The sequence below is a fragment of the Anguilla rostrata genome, chromosome 16 (genome assembly GCF_018555375.3).
Source record: "Anguilla rostrata isolate EN2019 chromosome 16, ASM1855537v3, whole genome shotgun sequence".
Taxonomy (NCBI): Eukaryota; Metazoa; Chordata; class Actinopteri; order Anguilliformes; family Anguillidae; genus Anguilla; species Anguilla rostrata.
Window position 1 is genome coordinate 30,081,300 of NC_057948.1, and position 21,116 is coordinate 30,102,415.

The 21,116-nt window shown below is 44.3% G+C and overlaps 2 protein-coding genes across 5 annotated transcripts in view; both read right to left on the bottom strand.

Moving 5' to 3' along the window:
• Window positions 1-1,011: 1,011 nt before the first annotated feature.
• On the bottom strand, window positions 1,012-4,715 carry nudt19 (nudix (nucleoside diphosphate linked moiety X)-type motif 19). Of its 2 annotated transcripts, none has more exons than XM_064312480.1 (3): window positions 3,983-4,715; window positions 2,750-2,957; window positions 1,012-2,358 (listed from the first exon to the last, which is right to left on the bottom strand). In XM_064312480.1, exons 1-3 carry the CDS (start codon window positions 4,559-4,561, stop codon window positions 2,126-2,128), a joined length of 1,020 nt encoding a protein of 339 aa, XP_064168550.1. In that variant the 5' UTR covers window positions 4,562-4,715; the 3' UTR covers window positions 1,012-2,125. The 2 variants fall into 2 exon arrangements, with proteins under 2 accessions (XP_064168550.1, XP_064168549.1); XM_064312479.1 differs by having other exon boundaries at window positions 3,779-4,714.
• A 7,329-nt stretch (window positions 4,716-12,044) lies between these two features.
• The window catches only part of cep89 (centrosomal protein 89), an 86,707-nt gene continuing 77,635 nt past the window's right edge, over window positions 12,045-21,116 (bottom strand). For 2 of the 3 annotated variants that reach the window (XM_064312252.1, XM_064312251.1), the window contains one exon: window positions 12,045-14,872. In XM_064312252.1, coding sequence (XP_064168322.1) covers window positions 14,482-14,872 — 391 coding nt within the window. In that variant the 3' untranslated portion in view covers window positions 12,045-14,481. The remainder of the gene's footprint in view (window positions 14,873-21,116) is intronic. The other variant, XM_064312253.1, reaches the window with a different exon arrangement.

The window sequence follows — 21,116 nt, forward strand, 5'->3', positions numbered from 1 at the left end:
AAGATGAGCTTTAATGGTGGAGATCTTGGACTAAAAGTGAATGGGTTATGCATAAAATAATGTTAATTATTGATTTCGCAGAGAATCAGTGGCCATGCTAATTTATGCCAGGTTCATATCTGAGGAAAAAAACTTCTTTACAGAGATAGTGCAGTTATTTCAGCCTTCAGGTTAAAATGAGGAGTGCATCAAATTATTTCAATAGCAACATTCAAGTGGAATTACGAAACCCGTAAGTGTGTGCAGAGACAATTCTTTTGGAAAGGGCACCATGTAATAATTACTGTTACGGTCATTTATTATTTATTATTTTTGATAACTTTTTAACTGTTGGGAGTGACACTATCCATAGTCTGTAACATAAATAAAACCTCACTTGAGTAGCACACTGCAGGAAAACGAAAGAAAATTGGAAACACTTGCCTGTCCAAGATATAATTTCTTCATGAATTATCAAATGATCAAAACCAGTCAAAGCACCTCACTGTAAAGAGCAAGGCTGCTATATTAATTCAAAGCAGTTGATCATTATCACGGCCGTTGGCTGAAGTACTACATTGATGTGTGATGCCCCACAGTGAGATGACCCCAAGCTCTCAGTGCTGTTCGCACAGTTCCTGGCGCCTGGTGTTGACTCTGTGCAAACCTTTAACTGTTATAGAATAGCTTTTCCCATGTAATTATTTAACCGATCTTTTCCTTTGGAAAGTATTGGCAGGGCTGATATAGTCCTTTTGAACTGGTTACGATGCATTTCACAGTAACCGATTAATTCAGCGTTTGTTCAGATTTACATTAACCATACTATATGCTAGAATGGCAGCACCGTGAGATTATGGGCAATTACAATGGATACTCAACTAAAGGGGAAGCAATTGCACAGTCTAAAGTGTGTGGACTATGCAAAATTAGTTAAGTTTCAATATCATGTTCTTTACCAAGTTTTAAAGACACATGTAAGGATCAGAACTGGAACATAGAAAATATAAATATGAGAATAGTCAGAAGAAATGCCATGGAAACAATTTTTATTTAAATAACTTTATATAGTCTGCATTTGTAAAAGTTGAAAAATTGTAAAGTGCTGAAATAAATTTAAATGAATACTGTAATCAAACAAGTTGCAATCAAAATTTCTATCAGAAAACAGGAGTCGATGTTTTTAATAAGTACGCAATGTCCAGTTTCACAGATTAAGCCAAGTCCCAGACTAAATTCAATTTTAGAGATTCTCCATACAAAACTTAATTAGGTCCAGGACTAAACGGAATCTGTGTCTGTGAAACTGGCCCGATATGTACCATCACTGTTTGAATGGTTTAAGTCAAATTAACTTGTGATTTAGGAAAAAGAAGTCTGGACCTTATTTATCAATTAAACTCTACATTTGGTCAATAATTTTGATCATTTCAGGGGGAAGACTTAACCCTAACCCTAAACTGACCACAAGTTTTCAGATCATAATTAACAGGAGATATTTAACCCTCAAATTATGTTGAAATTATATGAGGCCTTTTATGTTTGCCGTCAGATTTACTCCAACAGTTTAAACCAACACAAAATGGTTTTAATAGAAAAATTGACACTTTGTCAGTCACCTTCTTAATTTTTCCCAAATGACTGACCTTTTATCCCAAAACATTAAAAAAATCTTAGAGAAAATTCTCATTTTAGAGCCCGAGTTAAGAAAAAATCTGAAACCTGTAAGGGAAAGCGCAACCAGAATCACCCACATAAAAAATCAGAGATAACCAATAAAAAAAGGTTGTGCATTTTCTTACATTTTAGACTGCTACAGAGCCTGCGGTCAAAATGACCCCACAAAACACGTTTGTATACAAAGCAGATACAGGACATTTATTACATGTTTACTATGTAATCCCACCACATTAGCAGAAGTCATACAGTATCATAATGATGAAAAAATGAGGTTAACTGGGTTTTAAAAGATGTCGATCACCAAATGTAGAAACAATAAAAAAGGTCTTATACTGCACTATTGTGTAGGGGTCACCTCTTGTAAATCTCACATTATTACGTCCTGTTTTCGATCTGATAAAATTCTTAGTAAATATATGACTGAAAGAATACATTCAGCTGGAGATGAGGAGTTTTGGCACGAGGCTCATAGCTGACTCTTGTGCCTTGAAGAGCTGGGCTGAGAAAGACCTCCGATGGGTGACAGGTGCTTGTATTTTGGCGTGATGCTCACTTGGACGGTGACGGTGTAAAGGTCGAAGAACACCAGGCGGTGCAGGGCCGAGCTCTCCTGCTGCAGCTGCTCAAAACCCTTCTCCGTGCGTAAGATCACCCCTTTTTCCCCCGAAAAGTCCGCATTCTCAGGGTACAATTCATCATCTGAGCATGAGGAACCCCCCATCCCCAAACACACACACACACACACACACACACACATACATACACACAAAGGGGCAAAATGTTACAAACTATTCAAAAAACATTTGACCCACCTGCTTACTCCAAACCACTCCTACCTGATACCTAGTGGGTTTTATTCAATTCTGGAGGGGGGTCTTGGTTTTATACTGTATAGCAAAGACAGGAGACGAGGCACTTGGTATTACAGTTCATGCTCACTGGACGGACTTCACGTAAGGACAAAACCCAGACTATGTACAAAATGTAAACACACTCTCAAAAAAAGAACTGTTGAAACATTTCTAAGATCACTTTCAGATATGCTCTCAAAGGAGAAAATGGGCCATTTAACAGAAACAGCGGGCATGACCTGGCAGAAGGAACACGCGACTGTCGCTGGAGTCCAGTCGTACGGCCAGAAACCGCTCGCAGCCCTCCTGCGCTCTCATCCGGGCAAAGCTGTGCAGGTCTTGCAGCTGTGGAAAGCGACTCATTCGGCCAAGCTCGTAGATCTGCGGCAGGGCTAGAAAGAGCTGTCGGGCCTGGAAGCTCTGCATTACTTCAGAAGGAGTGGACCACTGTAAGCGACAGAGACAGAGGAGACTATTAAGACATTGAAGGAACACTGCCTGTCACTGTGGATAATATGAGAGCACGATCGCTACTGCTTCTTCCTACATGCAGCTCACATAGACAGTGCTCAGATGTGCTTCACATGAGAATAGAGCAAGCAAAATTTCACTTATATTTAGCTTAAGGTCTACACTCTTTCTAAACCTGGAGTTTTTCTGATTAATGACTATAGGCCTTCATGTCAACCTTCAAGCACAGACTAAAGACTCATCTCTTCAGGCTGCACCTCTCACCACCCCTCCCTAGCCTGTAGTTTAGCTCTACTCTATTTACCTCAATGTACCTAGTTAGGCTAATGCGATCTCGTTAGTTTTGTATTTGGCAGGACTGTTCTGTTTGATTCTGATTAGGCAAATGTGATGTCAGTGCTAGTTTTGTACTTGACAGGATTGTTTTGTTTATTTGCTCAACAGGTTACCCTACAGGGTTGGAGTCCTGATCTATGTAGTCACTTCTGGCACTACGATCTTTACTTCACTCAAGTGTGTTTTTCTGCACCTTGAACTGAGGCACTTGTTGTACGTCGCTCTGGATAAGAGCGTCTGCTAAATGCCTGTAATGTAATGGAATGTAATGTCAAGGACAAATTACTAAGACGACATCGTGCAGCATTGAGTCGGGTTACCTTCCATTTTAACTTCATACTTGAGCTCTACTGAGTACCCAGACGTCTGTAATTAATACAAAAGCAGCGTACGAATGGAACAGGATAAATGCACTGTACCGTATTAACTGTGAAGCAAGACTTCGTTTCTTAACACATCACCTTAAAATGTACTATTTCCTTTTCATCTTGAATGGTACGTGGGATGTCCTCCAAGCAACAAATGAAAAAGGCAGTGTCGTACCTCCTACTTGTCTCGAGACCTCTGGGGGTCAACCAATTCCCCCACTCATGCATTGCCCATATATTGGGCATGCAGTCCAGTTCTCCACACATACGGATGAAATTAAAAGGATTCTCATTTACCAAAGACCTCCACCTAGCCAGTTCACGCTCATCTAAGAGCTCGTTTAACTTTGTGGGGGAAGTCGAGACGTTGTTGTCTCCAGGATGGTTCAAACAGTGAGCAATGTTATTCTCCTCCTTTTTAGGAACAACAAGAAGTATTCCGGACTCTTCAAAGGTCTCCCGCACGGCACAGATTCTCAACGCAACAGCACTTGGAATAAGAGACCCCAGTTTTTGTCTGTCCGTAGCAAAAATAGGTGGTCTCGTCTCCGGAGCCTGTTTGACAAACCCCAACCCAAAATTTGGCCAGTGCCGGAACGATTTGAAAGTCTCTAACCAATCGTTGGAAAAATCCGAGGGATCAACCAAACCACCGGGGAAAACGTAAGCGTTAGGCATAAACCCACTTTTGACACTTCGCTTCAGCAATAGCACATCATAATCAAAAACGGGCTTGGGTGACAAGTCCGACTTGGTAAAGTCAGGAGGCGAAGGGATTTCCCTTGTTTTCAAACAGTCGGTCGCAGTTTTGAGTCTAGTCCTAGCAGCTAGAATGACTGTCGCAGCCTCCTTCCAGTGCCTCAGTGCTAAATTCATCTTCGGTTGTATTCACATGCAAATGGAAAACAATATTTTGGCCGATGCCTCTTTGTGCATTTACTGTATTACGCTATATATAGCGTATACACTCCGTTCACTATCAAGTAGCACCAGTGAACTCCCATTGAACTCCACGCTCAAAAAGAAGTCACACAGAAATATCAAGAGCGGAGCGGTAACCTCTTTTTAGGTAGTTTGTGTATTAATTGCGCCATCTACCGCCATGGCTGATAAGGCGTAGTGGTGTAAAGTAGTCATTCATATACACGAATCACGTTCATAATGTGCACAATTTATAATTCACATAGTGCAACAAACAACCTAAATTAAAAGCGGACATGTTTATAGATATATACAAAGATTTAAAGTTAGAGCAAGATAATTAATGTAGGCCTATTAGAAATCTTTTCAGGATAATAATGAGGAATATGATCATTTTTTTTATTTTAGATAGGCTATTTTCGTCAGAAGTCATTTCCAATTATTTCCAATTTTTAAATTTCGAGGACCCACTTTCTTACTCAGACACTACCTCTGCTTAGTTGTCTTACTGGCTTTCAGAGTAATGACTTCTGAAACAGTATTTTCTAAAAGATGGCGCACTGAGATGGTTGGTATCTTAGCAACAAAACCATAGAAACGGAGGCGTTCTATTGGGGGGAGACGGGTGACTCTTATTGATTTTTACTCACTCCATAGAAATTAATTCTCTGAGAGACTTACCATTTTGTTCTTTATTTCCCGTGAATGTTAAAAAGCAATTGTGCGTCAACAGCGATCACAGAACACAGGTTTCATATATTTTTTCAATTTCAATATATTCTGAAACATTCTGTCTGTATATCATCAGATGGGAGAGAACTCTATACTGTGGTAAACAAAAGGGTCACAGTCACGGATTGAACACTTGAGTCAGACTTAATTATGAATCTTTGATTATTTCATGCTTCTATGCTTTAAAAAAAAAAAAAAAATTCATATATTGAAACCACAAGACAGTTTTATAGCATCTTGTTGCACAATTTGTTGCACAAAAATTTCAAAACTGATTGAGAAGGATAAACTGATTCTTTTGTAAATAATGAACATCTTTGGATATCACATAGCATGGAAACAGGGTTTCTCCTTGCAGGTAGCTTTGAGCTGTTTCGTCCCTGGGAAATGTATCTGCAGTAACTGCCTCTGGTCAGATTATTTTCTGCATCACTACCCTGAAACAAACTTCAGAGTTTCCACGTGCTTGTGTATGGATCTTCACAGGTTATACAGTGAATGTGATTCATATTTGGAAGAAATACCTTAAATATGTCATTTAAAGCATCAATAGAGTTGTGTCTGATCGAGCTATATTATATATTACTTTTGTAAAGTTGACCTTGGAAATCAGTAAAGGCCTTTCAATAAAACTTTGTGGGAACATATTTGAAAGTCCATAGATAATCCTTCAATTTGTTTAGTGAAGTATACTACATTAAATAAATGCCTATTAAATGTTTCAAAATGCATAACCAAGTGTACAGCATGTTTGACAAAACTAGTTTTCAACAGCTCCTTGGTACTGAGTGCAACAAAGACCCCCTATAACCACAAGAGAGCAGTGTTGTACCTTTAAATTTCTTACCAAATGCAATGCGAAAGCTTGGTGTTTTTTTCCTACTGAAAACAACCTGTCCGTGTCTTTGAACAAAGAAATTATTAGTTACATCTGAATCGCTTTCATCTACTAATAATTATCATGGCCACACAACAAGGTTACAACATATACTGTATTTTAATTTTCACCCAAAATTCATTCAACTGCACCACACACCCTTCACCATTCCTATTTACTTTGATTCTGACACTATAAAGCTCGCCCGTGCTCAGGAGACAATTATATTTCTTAAATACCTGATTCAATTTTTGTATATTTAAGAGCAGAATTCTGGATTCGCATGTAGTCTGGCAGCATAGCTAGGACAGCACTCTGTCTCCATGGTGACGTAACGCTAATATAAGGAGGGCAGCCAAACACGTTGTTTCTGGTGAGGTAAAAAAAAATAAAAATGCTGTGTGATACAGGTACCTATTGAGACAAATCCCATTGTGCTGCTTGCAATTCGTCAAACAAGGAACTGCAATGCCTATACCTAGGTTGCGCAACACCTGCTGTGGAATATCAGAGATGGTTCCAAATCTAATCTGATTGATGATATGACAAATTAGATTTAAATGTAATTAGGACTGTGTAGGACTGTGGACATCCCGTAACTGGGTTTCTTTCCCCTGACTGGTTCTCACAGTAGTTACAACATGCTTTGTGCATTTACCTATGTCACCATCCACATATCTGAAATTCGGTTCAATTGAATTTGGTTTTATTTGTGTAGTGCTTTTTTCACAAAGAATCAGTGTCTGAAAACAGTTTACAGGTGTTCTGGGCCCAGGCCTCATGTGCAAGCCAAGGACGACATTGGCAAGGAAAACTCCCTCCTGGAAATTGGAAGAAAGCTTATGTGGATTCTGGGAGGGGGGTGGGGGTGGGGTTGGGGGGGAAGGGTGGCCATCCACTTGTGGCAGATGCTGGGCAAACTAATTAAAGCAGTGCCAGAGAATTGAGAGATTTGGGTTCTTTAATCTGCAGTGACATAAAACAATACACCCGAATTCAGTAAAAAGTCCTACCAAATCAATTCAAGGATTGCACTCACACATAATCTGTAATTTCAACCTGGCCCTGAAGTCTGCAGAACACTAAAGCCCCGTGTTGATCTGATCATTCCAGAGGAAACGACCACATTTCTGTGCCATTAGCAGAAACACGATTACAGTGCAGAAACGATGCACATGAGAATCAGAGCCCAGCTGAGAAACGGTCCAGGAGGAAGCAGGCAGGAAGCTGGCCTGTATAAATGCGACGGGACAGCTCATGCAAAGCAGCCCCAGATGCTCTCAGAGGGGAAGCAGAGATCCAGCTTTGGCTCTGGGGCTGCCAGCCTCCATCAGGGCACCGGTCCCGGCAGGCCACCACCGCTGAATCTGGAGCCCAGCCCACAGAAACGGGACCCCCGGGGACAGCCTCTCACAGACAGACAGCCCCTGGCACCTTGCTTCTGACTCCCAGTCCCAGCCCCCAGCCCCCAGCCCCATCCCCAGCCCCCAGCCCCACCCCAGCCCCAGCCCCCAAACCTCACCCAGCCCCAGCCCCAGCCCCCAAACCTCACCCAGGAAGGAACACACAGCACCTTGGCACCACGCCCCAGCCCCTGCCCCCAAACCTCACTCAGGAACACACAGCACCTCAGCACCACCTGCCAAGTCTGGAAATTCATCTCAGTGTTCTGCCAGCCCTTCTCACTCTACCTTGCGGGGGACAGCTCCATTCCCCAGTCATCAGCCTGTATCTATCCCATCATCCTCTCTCCTCTGCCCAGCAGAGCCTGCTCTATCCATCCCATCCTCCTCTCCCCTCTGCCCAGCAGATCCTGCTCTATCCATCCCATCCTCCTCTCTCCTCTGCCCAGCAGACCCTGCTCTATCCGTCCCATCCTCCTCTCTCCTCTGCCCAGGAGACACTGCTCACCCCAGCCTCCCCAGCTGGGCTCCGGGGGGCAGGCCAGATCTGGCTCAGAGGCAGAAACGGCCAGCTGCTGTCTCCCTGCTTTTTAAAATCAGCCACCACTTTTCCTGGCAATCAACTTCAATTATATAAGAGGCTGCATCCCTGTCTCCTGTGCTCTCCAGGGGCAGCGGTGCAAGGCTTTTGAATATTTCTTCCCCGCAGATGCAGCAATCATGAACCTGCGTAGCAGGTTTACTGTGGCGGCAGCGCAGTGAGAGGATAATCAATTCACATTTCTCACTCACATCTCTGTCTACCAAAAAGGCCACAGCGAGAACGATTACACTGAACTCAAACTGAATCTGATTGTGGTGCTCCTTCTGTGCCAGCTAACTAGAACAAAGACGGGTGAAAACTATCAGTATTCACAAGCAGTGTGATGTAGAAGGCCCCGAGTGAGCTGATTAAAGCAATCCTCGTAAGAACAACTGCTGACTTGCTTAATGATGCCGTGAAATCAGGTCTGGTGCTACGTCTCGAAATGAGAAAACATCAGGAAATTTTTTGATGTCACAAACAGACTTGCGCCAACAGGAGCGCACATATGTGATTCCAGTGTAATTCATAGCATGTCCATGAAGAAGTTTTGGAATACAGTAGACAAGCACAAGAGATAGTTCATTAGTCCTTACTTTATCTTATTTGGAATGAGACTCATACATGCTTCTTCAGGCCAGCAAATTAATCGACGAGGGCGTTTCTTCCCCTCCAGTAAAGCTGAGGCGTGTGCACTTGTAGTTCGGCTTGACATTTTCTCCATGTTCTGCACTCAAGTTTTAAAATCGTACCCCTGGAAAAGGTTACCAGAGAAGAGTAGCAAGGATACTCATTAAGATCATAAACCCAGACAAGCCCTCTCTTCTCTGTTGACCTTCGTGACTTCTGTGTGCTATTCTCCTATGCAAAAAAGAAATGTTTGCCAAGGGAAGAATATGCACACTAGTTTCAGATAAACTGATGCCAATTTTTATTCAGAAACATAAATAATAATTAATTTGGAATAGGCTCTCTGGTTATTTGTTACTCGGGAACAACTGGGCGATCTTTTTTTATCACAAAAGATTGCATATTCAATAAATCATAAGCAAGAAATGACTGTACCTACATGATGTATATGATTCCTATTTTACCTATAAGACAGCAACTTAGAACCTTGACGTTCAATTAAATGTATGGAGTCCATTACATTAGATTACAGGCATTTGGCAGACACGCTTATCCAGAGTCCAACATACTAGATTCAAGATTCAGCCTACACTAACCTCATCAAAGTCCTTCCAAACTGCATTTCACATTTTTTCGACATCACAAGAGTCATAGACCGTAGGCGACATGTGGCTCTCTCTCCATTATTGACTGTCCATGGGGAAAGTGCCGTCTATCTACAAGTAGCACTTTCTCTGTCAATACAGTAATGTCGCTTTAACGACTCCACTTGCTATCTAATCAGCCACTGCGCGCCGAGAGTCCCCACCAGCTGGGTCCTGGTTGCCGTGGGAGATCTGAAGATGCTACTCATCCCCCTTAGCAAGTGAAGCGGAAGGACAGTCACCACACTGACATTAGCAACCGCCTTCTTAAGAAGACCTCAACACGGGTTAGCACTGGGGCTAGCGTCCGGTACAGAGCGTATCATACACACCACATCCGACCTTAGGCCCGAACGCTGAAACGCCAAGGCGAGCTGGGGTTGACGGACAGGACAGGACACCTGTGAGATCGCCTGACGAGCACAGATGCCCCCATCAAGGCACTCAGGTTACATTGGCTTAAAAGGCACTGATCCAGGTTGAGTCACAAAGCCGGCTTTGCACACATAATCAATTTTTTACAGCGGGATATGTGCTAAAAAGCCATTGCTCAAGGGCAGAGAAATCACATGCAGGTTACAGGTCTACTTCCTTAATCTCTCCACCACACTGTTAATACAGTGGCCAGGAAGTTGCTGGACTGCATGTACGCTGTCTATCTACAATGGTTTTCTCATTATGCAGTCAAAACAGGAATTTATAGTATATTGTAGTACACAGACTGTTGATTTGCACAATTCAGCCAAGCATTCCCATGGTGGAATTTGAACCACGATATTGTTTTAGAGACATTACAACTGCTGTTAGACAGTACGTACGCTGTCTATCCACAATGATTTATTCATTACGCAGTCAAAACAGAAATTTATTGTACATCGCAGTACACGGACTATTGATTTGTATAATCCAGCCAAGCATTCCCATGGTGGAGGCTGAATCACGAGATAGTTTTTATTCACAGATATTCAAAGCTTAACATCACAGGGAAAGTAGTGAACTGTAAATAATGAACAAGAAAAATCTGCCATTGTTCCAATTGAGCTAATGAGATTTACCAGAGGCATTCATTACCAGCAGATTAAACTTTTTCTTCTTCTTTTCTGCATGGAAGACATGACAAATGGTCATAGGATTTGAAAGACAAGAAGTCATTTTTTTTTCGAACCACCGGCATGAAATAGAACACGTCAACGTTCTGGTTCAGTGATGGTGCCCCGCCCTCCCCTCCTCAGAGCCGGTGGCAGCCTGCGCTCGCCTCCTGACCCGGCGTTAATTAAGGTGTGCAATGCCGGGGAACCGCGGCGCGAGGCTCATTTAACCAAGTCTCAGTCCATCTCGCAACCTGCCAATTACACTGAGGCCCTGCTCAATGCTTCACACTGCAGGCCCACCCAGGTGAGCACCACACACTAAACATGCCATGCGCACACACACGCACACATGCACGCACACACACACACATGCACATACACACAAACAAACACACACACACACACATGCACGCACGCACGCACGCACACACACACACACGCACACATGCATGCACACACACACGCACGCACGCACGCACGTACGCACACACACACACGCACATACACACAAACACACACACACACATGCACGCACACACACACACGCACATACACACAAACACACACACACACACATGCATGCACACACACACACGCACATACACACAAACAAACAAACAAACACACACACACACACACACACGAAAATGTGAAAGCCTTTACAGGGTACAGGTTATCACCAGACGTCACAAGAGCCTGTGTTTCTTCCTCAGCCTGATCGTTGGCTGTAGAGCCCCACCATTCCTGTCCAATGGCACACAAACACACATTAAAGAGCAATTAGCCCCACTGACTGAACAGATATCTGGCACAGGCTGGCCTTCAGGCAGTCTGTGTAGCATGGATGTGTGAACCGCTGGTAAAACGATCATAAACAAGTTGAGAGCTTAGTCTGAGGGAGGAGATTCAATGACCTCACACATCGAACAGTCCCTCCCAGGGCACACAGGACTTGGACCTCAGGCTCAAGGTCAGCCCTTGGCAACCCCCCCACAATGACAATCATAAACAACATCTTCAGCAGCCCCTTGAAAACAGGAACAGCCAAGGGCCCACCACAAGCTTGTTACGATGACGCCGTTGTCCCAGTTGAGCCAGACCGAGTCTGCTCCACACTGGCGTCTGTCATGGTAAACACGCTTTCGTTTCTCAGCTTTACAGTTCATCTGAGTTCTCTGGATGCCTTGCGTAACTACAGCATGTCCAGGAAGCGCCCGTCCTCTAATGTCAAATGACAGACTCCGGGCAAACAGACGGCTAAATGCAGGTTTGTTCAGCAGAACAATCGAGCCGGAGCACTAATCTGCAGTGTGTTTCAGTACACTGCACAAGCTAAAAGCACTGCACACAGTCAAGATACTGAGGAATATGGCACCGCTGTGGCATGAAGGGAAAAAAAAAACACTGATATTTCAGGGCAAATTATTTTTGAAAGGCCAGGGATCACAGAAAGCACAAAGCTCTTAAAAATTCAGCAGTGGGACTTGTAACATTTGGTTTTATTGAAATTTTACAAATCCTAGAGTAGAAACAATAGTGTCCTGGAAAATGATTTGACATTCCTGATTTCCTCCATTATTGCATATTTGTCAGACTGAATGGTTTCAGATCTTTAGACAAAATGTAATATTAGACAAAGGAAAACAGAGTTAACACAAAACATTTTTAAAATGATTACTTCATTGATATAATGACAAAAGTTACATACTGTTACATATGCAAAAAGTAAAGGCAATTGGGACAGTGACAGAATTTGCTTTTTTGGTTCTGGTTTTAACATGATCTGAAATATAAAGTCATCATATTTAGTACCTATTTTCCTTCAGTCTTGTCTTGAGCAAAGCATCTTCAGTTGGATTCAGGTCAAGTCATTTGGCCAGTCAAGAACATTCCATTCTTGGGCCCTTTGGTCCTTGGTTGCTTTAGCAGTGTGTCACCTGGGGTCATTGTCTTGCTGCAATATGAAGCACCGTCCAATGAGGTTTGAGGCATTTGGTTGGATCTGAGCATATATTTCTGCACACTTCAGAATTCATCCTGCTGCTGCTGTCAGCGGTCACATCATCAATAAAGTGGGCCAGTTTCACTGGTAGCCAGAAATGCACAAGCCACAGCACTACCTCCACCATGTTAAAAAAAATCAGGACAGGTGCTTTGAATCATGAGCAGTTCCGTTTTTTCTCCAAACTTTTTTTTCCCCATCACTTTGGTACAGGCTAATCTCATCATAAGAGTTTGTTCCAGAGTGCTAGTTTTTTAATGTACTTTTTTTTTAGTAAACTCTAACCAAACTGTTCTGTTCTAGAGGCTTACCAGTGGTTTGCATCTGGCAGTGAACCCACTGAGGTTATGCTGGTGTAGTCCTTTCTTTATTTTAGTCTTTTACGCACTTATGCCTACATCATGGACAGTGTTCTTGATCTGTTTGACAGATGAAAAGGGGAGTTCTTCACACCTGAAAGTATTTTTCGGTCATTCACTACAGTGGTCTTCCGTGGTCAACCAGGTTGTTTGTCATTGCCAAGCTCACTTGTGCATTCTTGCTAATGTCACTGTCCAAATATTCACAGACTGCAGTGTATGTACGTGTGTATATGCACGAACTCCAAAGGCAATCAAAAACTTTGAATGAAGACTAGAGACTGGAAGCACTCTTATACCTTCAGTAAGGAAGCTATTGAACAAACCTGACTAATCAGAAACACCTGTGAAGCCACTTGTCCCAAACATTACGGTGCTGTGATTTCTACATGGTGAAACCAAAAAAAATAACAATAACCTTTAATAAAAGCTGAGAATTCGCCCATGGACAACTTGTGAATAGTTAGAATAGTCAAGAGTCCTTTGTCCCATACATTATGGAGCTCACTACATTTGGAAGATTAAGAGCTATTTTGAGTTTGATTACTCACTATGACTGCAATGTGTGCACTGAAGTAAGATTACAAATTTATTAAACATTTAGTTGTCTTAGGTATTTCAACATACCAGCAGTGCTCAAAATCAAGCAAGTAAATCTCTTGAAATCATATAAAAATATGCCAGCCAGCAAACATCTATTCCTGATGTACAAACAGAACAGACAAAACTTGAAATACATGAAAAACATTCTTACTACACAAGACATTTCAGGGCAAATTATTTTTGAAAGGCCAGAGATCACTTTCAAAAGCTGGATACACTGCATTGCCCTTAATATAGTATGTATCTTATAAAGCATAACATCTTGTTTTGACACTGGTCAACCCATAATCAAACTGTATGTCTGGGGTGTGACCCGTATAATTTTCCTACCACCGATAAAGACAGTGGAACAACTTGGTCAAATGCAATTGGCAATCATAAAATTCTTTGGTAACACTGGTACCCATCTCTGTTCTGCATGTGCAAGTCAGCCGCCTTCACAAAATCTTTCATGCACTTACTGTGAAGAACAAAATGCACCCTGTTTTGGCAACGTGTACACCCTGTATGCCACAGAAAGTCAGATAAGAGTAGAGATACATCCCTTGCTACATCAAATGTTAAAAAGCATTATAGATCCAGCATTCTAGATGATAGGTACCTCCTAGTGTGAACATGAGCTCAATAAAATATGTATCATCAAGCAACTTGTGGAAAAGTCTATTGATTGGAAAGAGTTTGATTCAGTTTATAAGGATAATAATATCATCCAGGGTACGCCACACAAAATGAAACGTTAAACTCTTAAATGTACATATCTAATCCTAAGAAAAACTGAATTCTACAGATAAGCCTGATTTTATATGAAAGAAGCATTCCTATGGGTATCTGTGCATGCTACACAGCTCCCAGCCAGACATAAGCCAATGCAGGGACTCATATTTAGACTTCAGAGCGTGTGTGGGGGTGTAGATTAGTCTACAGCTCGGTGTTGGGTCAGCCCAAGCGGGTCTACGAGTAGAAGTCCAAGCCGTTCTTCTCGCTCTCGTCGGAGGACGGGTTCTGCTGCTGGTCCGAGTCGGACTCGAACATGGGGCTGCGGTGGAGCCCCGGGACGGCCGCGCTCCGGCGGGACGTCAGGGGAGGGGGGGCGGAGCCCCCCGTGCGGGTCAGCGGAGAGGGAAAGGGCTCCTCCTCCTGCTGCTGCTGCTGCTGGGACCAGCAGCCCAACGTAGGCCCCGGGACGAGCCCCAGCGCCAGCAGCCCCGCGTGAGGGGACGAGGATCGGTCCAGCGCCTCCGCCAGGCTGTCCTTGGTGAGGGACTCCAGCAGGGCCTCCTTGATGCGCAGGTTCTCCCTGGTCGTCGACTCCCAGACGATCTCCAGCTCACCCTCGGCGGCTCTGCGGGGCGAGACACAGAGAGACCGAGGGGGGGTGAGCGAGCCGATCCCGCCATAATTACGAGCCAAAACCAATTCAGCGGCGGCTCTCGACGTCTCCACGGCGACACACAGCAGCGACCGCCGACCCGAGCCAGCGCAATTACCGCTGGAGACATCTGAGGACTGCAGCACAATCAGCAATCTGCTCCATGACGTGAGCGTGAGCATGAGAACAGGCACGGGCACAAAGTGCCTAGCCTTCTTCTGCGGTCAAAAATCACACGAGCTGGATTTAGGTGACTGGCGGTTCGACTAAACGACAGCTCAACTACAACTATTTGGCGTAAAAAACAGACAACGCGTGCGGCTGTTATCGCCTGTGTTAGAGATGGGAGCTCCACGTGGAAATCACTGTAATTTTACAGCCAATGAATCATACGACCGTCGTCACCAGACGGCAGTAATCCAGCAGTGTGGTCATACTGCAATTACAACAATCGACTGGAGGCTAAACATAGTGCCACAGCTGGTCAGACAACAGCACGCAGACACTGAAGAGCACTGAAGCCTACCTGCCACCCCATTCAAAAGTGTTTATCAATCAGCGCTGTATTTAGGAGAAATTTGTAGGTTCAACAAAGTCCTCGTCTTCTCTTCATTATAGTTTACAAGCAGATATACAGAAATAATAGTCCACATGTGCAAGGTCCTCAGTGGACTTTTTTTCCATTACGGCAAGGAAAGAAGAGGTCATTATTTCCTTATCTCAACGAGGACTTGGAAAACATCTTCCGTTGTTTTGAGATGTTTTCAAATGACGCACTCACAACTACGCAAAACAATTTAGTACAGGTGAGCCTCCAAGTACACCTGCCTGATCTCCACCCACATTTTAAAGAAAACAGTAAACATCAGGCACCATGAAGGATAAGCTGATTCCGGACTGGTTTTTGGTGGCAGTAAGGACCTAGAAAAACAAAAGCAAGAATATCATCCCACTTTTCCCTGGTTGGATGGATAATGCAATCACCGATCTGATTGGATATTCAAAAAAAAAAACAACAACAAAAAAACCAAATTTAATAAAAATGTTAATGAAAAAATGTAATATCTGTCTCTCAAGATTTATATCGTTGCAATTTGTGATGCTTTATCATTGAATTTGATGCGCTATTTTCCATTAGAAACTGTTGTGTAATGACAGTGAAATAATCCCATTATACTTTATGAACCTTTCATTTCATTTTCTGATAATTCTCCTCTGTAGCATGCAGATCATTCAGGTGTTTGACTAAAATCAGACTCGTAATATAAAATATGCTGATTTTCATTATGGGATGAGCTATGCACAGCCCAGGTGAGCAGACACTAATACTGTACATAATCTAATTTCATTATATTAAGCTGATAACCTGGCAAAGCACATCCTATAGCTCTGCTAGTCCCTCCAAACCTTCAACACATGCACTTGTAGAGCACAGTTAACTTTCACAGTACACTCTGTCTACCCTGGAAACAACTGCATTTCCTAACACAGCATATCTCTGGCAACACACACCCAGACAGGGATTTTCAGAAGTACGTTAGTGAAATACAACAACATCAACAACAAAAAAGGTCTCTGGCAACTGACATACTTTGGCATAGTCTAGACATTTAGACTTTTCACTTTTCACAAACCCATCGTGTAACTAGAGTAATTTTCTTTTAAAAAATCCCATTCTCTGGTTGGAGCCGACGTGGACTGATCCGCTACAGTATCAACACGTCAGCCCCGGATATAACCAAACCCAATTTTCCCCTGGCCGTCGCCGCGGGAGACAGAGCAGAGTGGTGATGGCAGTTAGCCGGGCACGGCTCAGCGGGCTCACAGCAGGGCATTTCCACAGTCACGCCCTGTTCTCTCCCACCCGTACCGGCCTTCCACTCACACTGCTACACTGCCACACTGCCACAGGCAGTCTCCCCCCCGGGGGCGACCCCTCTCCCTCCGCCAGAACCTGGGTGATTACGTGCTTTCAGGAAACCATGGCTTCCATAAACAAGGCCAGGTCAAAACCTAGTATGTGGCTGGACCAGCCGACCAATGGTGTAACCTCATCAGTCAGTCACTCAGTCACAGACACGCGTGGTGTAACTTCATCACTCACTCAGTCACTCAGTCACAGACAAATCGCGTTTATAGGGCTGGCCCCGCTGTTGCGGTACATTGATTATTTTAATCCTTCGATAATAGTTGAATAGCTTAATCGTTTACCACCTACAGTACGTTTGAAACTTTATTTTTAAAAAGCCATCGTATTGCACTTCTGACCCTTGGGAGTGTGTTGGATTCCCGCTGTAAACAGATCTGGGTAAGGATCCCTCGAATAGGATTACCGGTGTATGATTTCACTTTGATGATTCCTTGATTTTCCATTTCAATGGAGAATAGATTAAGGATTATGTGCTGCAAAAAAAAAAAAAACCCAAAATGCTCCCTGTTTTTTGTTGTTGTAACAAAATCATTCAGGTTTGCGTGATTAAAGGTGCTTCACCAACTGTCTCACTTACATTTCTCTGTCTACATTGTAACAACCACAGCTACTCTATTTCAGATCCGCCACTGAATTCATGTGAATCCTGTGCAGATTATTCTCTCCTGCCCTCGTCTTCCTGCTGCGCTCGCTGAAGAGAACTAGGAGCTGCATGCGGCTTCCTGTGAGGAAGAGCCCGTGTCTCACGATGGCAATCCATCCTCTGGTAATTCTGCAGGAGTAAACGGCCATGCCATGCAGTTTTACTCCGGGTGTGAGCAGATATCATCACTGTGACACTGCATTTGGCACCAGTGATCCCCCCCCCCCACCCCCGCTCCCCCTGCCCCCCCTCCTGTGAGACCCATTACCGCAGAACTGTGCTACCGGTTCAAGTGCTCTTTTGCAGTTGTCCAGCTGCAGAAAGAGCGATGACCCTGCGTTATACGTTTGCTGGTGGCGCTCCAGAGAAAGGCAATTTCAGACGGCCGCGCTGACGCCGTGGCGGCCGTCGGCGGCTCTGAGGCCCGCTCCTCTCCTCTCTCGCTCAGCTCCGCGGTAAATCTGCTCCCGCCATTATCAGCACTGCCAGCGCGTCGCCTGACTGCTCGCTCTCCCTCCGGCCCCCCGGGCGAGAGAGAGGTGCTGCTCATTCTGATCACGGCCTCTGCCGCATCAGCAGAAGAGCCGAGGAGGAGGAGGAGGCGAACTGATGCAGTCGCCCCAGAAAAACACACACACCGAAGGGCTCAACTGGCAAAGAGAAGACCCTGTATTTTCACCAGGTTTCGGGCAGGACTGGACCAGAAATGGGGGGGGTCACTGAATTAATAGCACAGAAAACATAAACCCCCCATGATGCAACAAAAACTAGAGAAGACCCCCCCCCCCTCCCTTTTTGGTCAGTGACCCAATTCTGTCCATTCAGACTTATAATAGCCAAAATCATAACTGTCCCAAAGGTCATAATATGTTGTGACTTAAGCACAGCATTATGAATCAAGTACACTCCAACAAACAGAGACCCCAGGATCAATGAAGTTCCATAAATATTAGAAATATCTTGTGATCTTACACCCTTTAAGGCGTAAGATCACAATTACGTGATTAGAATGTCATTAACTGAACATTCTAATGCTGATGTAACAATCACTACTGGTAACTGACTGGACTGGAGTTCTAGAACACTGACTTAGAATTTTGAAAGAAAATTCCAAAAAGCCTACTCTTCAAAGTGATAAGAATAACTTAAGAAAACATGGGGGCTGAGAGATAGTCGGACAGCAATATCTGAGAAGAGATGAAATGATGTCATGTGGAGATTCTTCCAGCCTATGGACGATGTTCATGTTGGTTCAGTCAGAGAGAGCGTCCACAAGTAAACACCCCCCAAAATAATGTTTAAAAAAAGACTCCCTCTGGCAGCACTCACTATTTTAGACTCAGACACTGTAGTCACAAACCCCCAGTGAAATTAACGCATACAATCAAAAGCCTGTAACACACACAATACATCCACCCGCACATTCACAAACGTAATTGACTTTAATGAAGCAAAAATTACAAGCAAGACAGATATCGCAAAGACAAGCTGATTAACAAATGCAACTTGACAGAATATTGAGCAACGATGACTGACAGAGTGGAGTTGAATTCATTTACAAATTATGAGACGACTCATTTTACAGAATCTCACTTCCGTGTCACATACCGTTCGCAGCACTCCAGCATGCTGAGCCTCTCCATGCTAATCACTCGGAACTTCATAAAAAATTGAAATGGAAAAATAATATCTTTTTTTCTCGGGACAATTTGTCCTTTCCTTAAAGGGGAACGGAACATTGGCACTCCGGTACGTGCAGTCAAGGCCACCTCAATTTACTTCAGAGCACAAATCATCTTCAGACCCAACTCAACTACCTTTTCAGAGGAACCAATCAGGCTGTTAAAGTCATAAAGTCATTAAATGCAAATATGGGGGTGCTTCATTTCTCACTTGTACTATCGCTCATCTTTTTCTCCGGGTCCGGTCGCTTGACCCTGGGGGGAGGCGAGGGAGGCGGGATGGTATATTCCCGCTCCTCGTGGTTCGGCGATGTCGACAGGGAAAGGAAGGAAGAACGGAGGATGAAGAGGCTGGCGTGCCAAGGGGCCGAGCAGACACCGTGAAAGTCAGACGTAATAAGACCTGGGATCTAAGAGGGCGCGGTATTGACCACTCTTATTTTAGCTCTCAGTCAAGTGCAGTCAGAAGCACTGCTAATAGCACGGAGATAAAAATGCACAGGCAACATAAGCCCCTCCCCCTCCCTCTGGGCTGGTATCAAATTTCACATCTTTACTGCTGGCAAAGTTCAACAAATGAAAACAACTGACAACAGACAGAAATTGCTATACACACAAACACACACACACACACACACACACACAAACACACACATACACACACACACACACACACACACACACACACACACACACACACACACACACACACACACACACACACAGTATACGCACTACATGGCCTAAAGTATGACACCTGACATCCAACATCTCATCCAAAATCAATATGGAGTTGGTCCACCCTTTGCTGCTATAACAACCTCCACCCTTCTGGGAAGGCCTTATACCAGGTGTTGGAGCACTGCTGGAGATCTGCTCCCATTCAGCCAGTAGAGCTTTACGCACGGCTCAGCAGGTAAGGAGTCATTACATTACATTACAGGCATTTAGCAGACGCTCTTATCCAGAGCGACTTACACAATTTTTTACATAGCATTTACATTGCATCCATTTATACAGCTGGATATATACTGAAGCAATTCAGGTTAAGTACCTTGCTCAAGGGTACAATGGCAGTGTCCTATCCAGGAATCGAACCTGTGACCTTTCGGTTACAAGCCCAGTTCCTTACCCACTGTGCTACACTGCCGCCCAGAGTCTCCAGCACTTTAGTTTTCATGCCATTAAAATGCAGAAAATGTTTTACACGCTTCCGCCTAACGTCTGCTGGCTCTTTTGGACTGGGTTTCAAAGGGCTGTTACTGTCACCAAAGCAGACAGCATAAACCCTCTCTGGCACTTCCAATCCCGCCCGTGTCTTCAATCACAGAGGGATGCGTTTTCATCCTCCAGGAGGGCACAGCGCCGGGCCGCTTCAGAGAGGAAGCGCAGAGCTGTCAGAGCGACGGCCGAGGCGAGAGGGAAAAGCTGACGTAATCCGTGTTGGGGGAAAGAGGAACGACGTCAGCTGAAACTCAAGCCCTCGAACTGCGAGTTTCGGTTAACTGAATGGGGGGAAGTATGTCAAATCACAGACCCCCCCTCTTGCGAGTTTAAAGCAACCTTATCCAGCGTTTGTCGAGAGCGTGTTATCAGAATATTACAGAATGTCCCAGGGCTTGGGCTGAATGTGCCACAGCCACGCCTGAAAGAGTAACTCTGGTCCCCAGGTTGAGCTTCCAACATCTTCCTTCTCCAGGGTCTCTCTGCAGCAGCAGCACCTCAAAGCCCGGCAGCTCCAGGGGACTTTAACACCACATCAGTGGGTTTGCTCTGCGTCCGCTTCTCTGTCTGTTCTGCAGGGTCCTGGGGGAGGAGGGTGCACTCTTCCCCCGCCTCACCGCTCCGTCCCACAGCTGTCATACGGCATGAGCGCACAAATCAAACCTGACACCTGTCACGTCCCTGCTCCTCTCTCTCTCTCTCTCTCTCTCTCAGAGAGCACCGGCAAACGCACACGCA